General features: G+C 35.9%; 1 protein-coding gene across 2 annotated transcripts; it reads left to right on the forward strand.

The window, feature by feature from the left end:
- The first annotated feature begins 293 nt into the window (after positions 1 to 293).
- APC8 (anaphase-promoting complex subunit 8) lies at positions 294 to 6,634 on the forward strand. 2 transcript variants are annotated; one of them, XM_028239372.2, is made up of 5 exons: positions 294 to 529; positions 624 to 933; positions 3,380 to 4,630; positions 5,273 to 5,409; positions 6,122 to 6,634. In XM_028239372.2, the coding sequence occupies exons 1-4, from the start codon at positions 444 to 446 to the stop codon at positions 5,360 to 5,362; spliced, it is 1,737 nt and encodes a 578-aa protein (XP_028095173.2). In that variant the 5' UTR covers positions 294 to 443; the 3' UTR covers positions 5,363 to 5,409; positions 6,122 to 6,634. The 2 variants fall into 2 exon arrangements, with proteins under 2 accessions (XP_028095173.2, XP_028095172.2); XM_028239371.2 differs by lacking the exon at positions 6,122 to 6,634 and having other exon boundaries at positions 5,273 to 5,781.
- Positions 6,635 to 7,066: the final 432 nt, after the last annotated feature.

Here is a 7,066-nt window from a genome sequence, read left to right on the forward strand (position 1 = left end):
CAAATCAATGTCAATTCTCTCACTAATTGTTAATCAAATTACGAAAGGAAATTTTTTCATTAAATTAAGAATTTATTAAATCTTTTATTAAATTAAATTTGATGAAAAAAATTAAAAAAATAAAACATCATAGATGATTTTTTTGTATATCAAATATGATAAAAAGAGAAATCCAAGATAAGATGAGATAAGAATTTTCAAAAAGATTTTAATGAAAAAATTGAAATTATCCATATCAAATCAAAAAAGTTTACTCAAATAAAAAATAAAATGAAATGGGAAAAAAAAAAATTGGAATAAATAATTTGATTTGTGGCTTTTAACACTACTCCTGCCCTACACAGTACACACTTTTTTGAAGAACACCGTGGCGCGGACTGCCGATAGACACGCTCATGGTTTTTCATATCTGAGGAGGGAGAGAGAGAGAGAGAGAATCGTCAATGGGCACGAAAGAGAGTTGCAGGAACGAGCTTCGAATTGCAATTCGTCAGCTCAGCGATCGTTGTCTCTACTCTGCCTCCAAATGGTACTCCCAAATCCCCCAAAACCCTAAACCCCCCATTCTCATCACAAATCTTCAATCTCTGATTTCTACTTTTCCATTTCGATTTCATTCGCAGGGCATCCGAACAGTTGTTGGGAATCGAGCAAGATCCAGCGAAGTTCACCCCCTCTCACACTCGATTCCAGCGAGGAAGTTCCAGTATTCGCCGGCGATTTCGCACCAATGAGAGCGCTTCGACGCCGATCGCCGGAGTATCGTATGTGTCCACTCCGGTGCTGGAGGACGATAACGATGCCGTAGACAGTGACTTTTACCTTCTGGCCAAGTCCTATTTGGACTGCCGAGAGTACCGGAGGGCTGCTCATGTGCTTCGGGACCAGACCAGCAAGAAAGCAGTGTTCTTGCGCTGTTATGCCCTCTACTTGGTTCGTTCCAACTCTCTTCTCTTTCAATTTTCTTTAAATGTAGTGGGTTTTTCTGTATAGTTGTTGTGTAACTGATTATTTGGTTATTAGGGTTTTTTAGGATTCGTTAATGGGGTCAACTGTAAAATGCATACTTCGAATAGCTTACTGGCTTAAACCTGAAAATGGGTGTTTTTAATGCTGTTAATTTGGTGATATTTGTTATGCGATTGGTAGAGTTGTTTTGCATTTTGTCTGCAAAAATTTAACTTTTGATGTACATATATTTAATTAAAAAGTATGAGAAGGTAAATTACTCTGATTAGATATCTTGAGTAGGTTTAAAACTGAGTGTATTTGCACGGCCACTCCCTCTTATGCAGGATTGATGGCAAGGTAGGTTGCAACTTGCTTCAAATAGGGACATCAATCACAGAGAAAAGAAAGTTCAGCTGTTTATAGTATGGGACATCGTAACCAGTTTTATTTTGCTCGTAAACTATATTTTTTTATTTAATCTGGAGAATGATCAGTGAGACAAATTTAAGTTCCTATTCACGGAAAACACTCCCTCATTTTTGACTATCTTGCTCGGGTTTAAAAGTAAAGGAAGGGAAAAATATGCAAACCACTTGCGTGTTTCTGTATTAGCCATTGAATCCACCTTAATGGTTGTCTAGATTTCAGACCTCATTTTAACATAATCCCACGCTTCTCTTCTTATTCTCAGTTTTATAGTTGTTATCTATCCATTATTTTCTCAAGTTAATATGGCCATTATGCATACTTGTAGTACCTTGCTTATCAATCACTTGATCTTTTCCATGTGTTCATTTGCTGTACCTTTCTTTAGTAATATTGAGTTGTTTTAGGTCTTTTGGGTGTATGTGACTAATATAGCTTTCTTGATGTTGTTAGGGTTATAAGTCACACAATATAGTGCATTGAATCTTGACTTGATAAGGCTCAATTCAACTACTGGGGCTTCACTACATTTTACCATTTCACTCTATTTGTGACCAAGTCTGTGCTTTGGGTGATCCCTGTTTGGCCACATGCACTATCAACATAAGTCTTGTATTTTTTGCTTCTTAGTACTGCAGTTTTTGTCTTTGATGCAGAACTTTAACACACTACTTTCCTTATTGTGCAGCACTTGTACTGTGTTGCATATTATCCATCTACATTTAACTGGTTTTAAGACAATGTGACTGAGAGTTATGGGCATGTGTGTAGCTTATGGAACATCTGTATTTATTTATTTTTAAATCGAAATGGATTGTATGGCTTGCTAGCGATGGTGTGTGCGGGGAAATAAATTTCAGGCATGGCCACATAGTTCGCACACATGCATTTATGTTTTGGGGTTGGTTAAATTGTTCTACATTGTTTGTTCCCATTGATGCACACTCTTTTCCCCCTTTTTTTATTATTTGTCTTCAGTAAATTATGTTGGAATACTATGAGGGATATGCACTCTTTTTTTAGTAAATGTCAGTTGCTTGCAAAGATCTATATTACCCACTTTTTGTGATTCTCATAACTGGTGGAAAAGGAATGATTTTCATATAACTAAGGTTAAGTAGCATTTAAAACAACTAGAGCAAATTAATGTTGAATGAAAGTGTCTTTATGTTTCCAGCTGTTTCTAAAAACTCATGGTTGCAGTCATGCACGAATTATGTTTAGTTCAATGGGCAAGATCTAGAAGAAAAAAAATAAGCCCAAACACTCTGCCAAGGAAACACCTCTTCTACATTCAAGTTTCTTGATAAGTTTACTCTTTTCCCTACATTCAAGTATCTTGATAAGGTCATTCCTTGGTTGCTTCACTTGATTCAATCACCTAAAGGAACTAACCAAAATGTCACATTCATGACAAAGTGAATTTGTCCGTGGATTACAGAATTTTCCATGCCTGTTTAAAACAAGGTTATGTATTTGTTTGATTGACTCTGACTATAGATGGTTGCATTCTGGTAGAAGTACTGTAGGATTGCTTAGTGCATTTATCCAGGAAATTCTGATTTTAAAGATATCAATTATCGGATTGATATGATATTATGATTTGATATCAATTATGTTTGCTTTCTTCCCATTGTTTGCTTTGGTTGGTATGGTTGGAACGGAATAGGCGAGTGTTTGATATAGTTGGTTGGTTTGGTTGATATCAATTATGGTTGGAACGGAATAGGCGAGTGTTTCAGGATGAGTGCCATTCATTTCATGGTTAGAGAGTACATTGTTGATGGTGTTGCATAGTTGGGTTAAGGGTACAGTCGATCCAAATGTTTTGGTTTTTGTCGATATTGTAGAGGATTTGATTAGTTAGTTTTATTTAGTCCTTTTGTGGGCTTGTTTTTTGTATTCTTTGTATCGTCTTTTTAATAAAGTTTGATTATTTATCAAAATATATATATATATCCTAGATCTTATATATTGTTGTCTCCCTTTCTGCTTCATAAAGGCCGGAGAAAAGCGAAAAGAAGAAGAGATGATTGAACTCGAGGGACCCTTAGGCAAAAGTGATGTTGTAAATCGTGAATCTGTTTCTCTTGAGAGGGAGCTATCAACACTTCGAAAGAATGGTTCGATTGACCCTTTCGGGCTATACTTGTATGGTCTTGTTCTCAAAGAGAAAGGCGTTGAAAATCTTGCTCGTACGGTGCTTGTGGAGTCTGTGAATAGCTACCCTTGGAACTGGAATGCTTGGTCAGAGTTGCAGTCATTGTGCACTACCTCTGAGACATTGAACAGTCTTAATCTAAATAACCATTGGATGAAAGATTTCTTTCTTGCCGGTGCTTACCAAGAGCTGAGGATGCACAATGAATCCTTAGCAAAGTACGAATATCTACAAGGAACTTTTAGTTTCAGCAACTACATTCAGGCTCAAATTGCAAAAGCCCAGTACAGCTTGAGGGAATTTGAACAAGTTGAAGTTATATTTGAAGAACTTCTAAGGAATGACCCCTATCGAGTCGAAGACATGGATATGTATTCTAACGTGCTTTATGCAAAGGAATGTTTCTCTGCCCTCAGCTATCTTGCCCACAGGGTATTCTTGACTGACAAATACAGGCCTGAGTCTTGTTGCATTATTGGGAATTATTACAGTTTGAAGGGGCAGCATGAGAAGTCAGTTACGTATTTTAGGAGGGCACTAAAATTAAATAAAAATTATTTATCAGCTTGGACACTTATGGGTCACGAGTATGTTGAGATGAAGAACACCCCAGCTGCCGTTGATGCCTATCGACGAGCTGTAGATATAAATCCTTGTGATTATCGAGCCTGGTATGGGTTAGGTCAAGCATATGAAATGATGGGTATGCCCTTTTATGCTCTTCATTATTTCAGAAAATCAGTATTCTTGCAACCGAACGATTCTCGGATATGGATTGCCATGGCTCAATGTTATGAAACCGAACCGCTTCATATGCTTGAGGAAGCAATCAAGTGTTACAGAAGAGCAGCAAATTGCAACGATAGGGAAGCAATTGCCCTGCACCAGCTCGCAAAGCTGCATAGTGAGCTTGGGCGTCTTGAAGAGGCAGCGTTTTACTACAAGAAGGATCTAGAGAGGATGGAAGGCGAAGAGAGGGAAGGACCAAATATGGTGGAAGCTCTGCTTTTCCTTGCCACCTATTGTAAAGCCCAAAAGAGATTTGAAGAAGCAGAGGTGTATTGTACCCGTCTTCTGGATTATACCGGCCCAGTAAGTTGTATTACATTTCTTTACGTTGTTTTGATTTCTTTCTCCTGCATATTATGGACTTGAAGACTGATTACCTATTCGACGATTCTCACAAGCAAATGCCAAGTAGCACGGACATGGACACTGACAAGACATGTTCAAAATGACACGTAAATTTGCAAAAAAATGTAGGACACTACACATGGGCACATGTGCAAAATATATAACCTTTTATATTTATTATGTCTTATATAAGGTTAATTAATTATTATATGTCATATATATGAATATTTAATTTGAAAATAAATAATTTTTAAACTCTATACAAGGAGAATATCTATAAACTTACGTTATTTTTCTTTTATAATTAGATCTAAATTTTCTTCAAACTTGTGATGTGTTTTATGTTTTGTCTATAAGCTATAGACACGTGTTCCCAAGTGTCTGGAGCAAGTCTGAGTCGTAGAATTTTTTCAAAAATAATGCCGTGTTTGTATGTGTGTCCAATTGGTGTTGTGTCGGGTTGGTTTAGGTCAGTGTCAAACAGGACACATAACCTTCTTAGAATTATCTGTGTTTCTTAGTGCAAAAGCATACGTTACATACATTTCATGCCGAAATAGTAGTTTTGTTAACTTTGCACTTGTTGATTTTTTAATACAGGAGAAGGAAACAGCTAAGAGTTTGCTTCGAGGAATGAGAATAGCACAATCTGGTTACCCATTAATGGATGTTGAGCATTTTCCTCCCTAAATTTTGCGTCACTACACTCAAGTGTCAATATATATATTTGAAATCAGGTATGTGTTTCTGGCTTCATGAAATTGTTGGATAGCTTTACAGAGTTAAAATCATGATGTCAAGCAGACCCTGTACTTCTATGTAGCAGAAGACACTGGTGAAATTCCTGTGTAATTTAATTTAACTTTCGTTATAATAGGGCCACCGCGACGCAAGTTTTAGTGAAATGTAGTTCCATGATTCTCTAGGTTTCTCGGATTTTGTATTTTATAGTTTCAGGAAATTTTGCTTTTCTTTTAGCCCTTGGCAGTGCTGTAATATCTGGAAATTTGATAGATGTCATTTTTAGTGCTGTAATATCACAACAGAGAATTTTCACTAGAAAGACTCTTCTGTCTAATTGAAGCTTTGGAAGCAAGTTATTTGTTAAATTCGTTTCAGGCATGTCCAGCATTGGAAAAGATGGTCTTAGTTTTTGTCTCGTAGCTGTGCTAATGCCCAGTGGACTCTCGACACTATACAACAAGTATCTGTGTCATTTTTTTTAAAAAATATTAAAAAAAAAAAAATTCGTCTTTCAAGTGTAAGTCAAATTAAATGTTTTGAACACCCTAAAGTTCAGTCAACCAAATTTCTTAAACTACTTTGCGATGACATTAATTCTCTAAAGTGCGATCTTTTTAAGGAAACCTAAATATGATCATGTCCAAGAAATATAATGACATTCCTATCCTTAATGACCCAATTCTAAGCGTTGAATTTTCACTTCAGATGACATAGGATGCATGCACAGTGGATTAAGGGCACACATCCAAACACTGCCACAAGCAATAAACTCAGGCCTCAGTGATAAGCTGCAGTTAAAAATAGGGAATGGCTTCCCTCCCGTCCAATCACGGACGGGAGGGTACTGTTGAATCTGTGAAGATCCATCAAGAGTCCTGTTTCGATAATTCGAACAGTTTAATGTGTAAAATTCATCAAGTATTATATGTTTGTAAAAAATCACGTTGATTAGATATTGATAGTTATATGATCAAATCAGTTTTGTATGAAAAAAAAAATAAACGGTGGAAAATAATCGACTTACAAAAATCTAATTTGACACATAGTTATTGATATCCAATCAACGTGAATTTTTACAAATATATAACCTGCGTTTGGTTGTATTTTGTAAATGTGATTTGCGAGTATGAGTTATATTTTGAGTTTGTGTGTTGTAGAATTATGATTTGAGTGTAGAAAATTTATTTGGTAAAGAGTTTTGAAAATAGTTTTGGAAAAGAGGTTTGATTTGAGTGGAGAATTGTTGATGTGACATTTGATATGTGATACAAAAATTTACAACTCATAACTAAACATACAACTCAAAATTATTTAAAGCATATAAAAAATTTAAAAATTTTCAAAAAATATTTTTCCCAATTATATAAATCAATTACAAAAAAAAAATTCACTGTTTCGGACAGCCGGCCGGACGTCCCGTTCCCTCAAACACCCCCTCTGCAACAAAAAGAATGCTTTGACATATAGACAGAGCTTCCGGCTGAGTTTTGGAAAATTAATTCCAAAACTTTTACCAAACATCATGCTCAAACTCAAGTGTTGAAAACTATTTTCAGAGCACAAACAAACAGAGCCATAATATTTGATGAGTTTTACATATTGAACAGTTTGAATTATTGAAATAGAATCCATAATAAGCCTCCACGGACC

The sequence above is a fragment of the Camellia sinensis genome, chromosome 4 (genome assembly GCF_055761805.1).
Source record: "Camellia sinensis isolate YWXY chromosome 4, ASM5576180v1, whole genome shotgun sequence".
Classification (NCBI taxonomy): domain Eukaryota; kingdom Viridiplantae; phylum Streptophyta; class Magnoliopsida; order Ericales; family Theaceae; genus Camellia; species Camellia sinensis.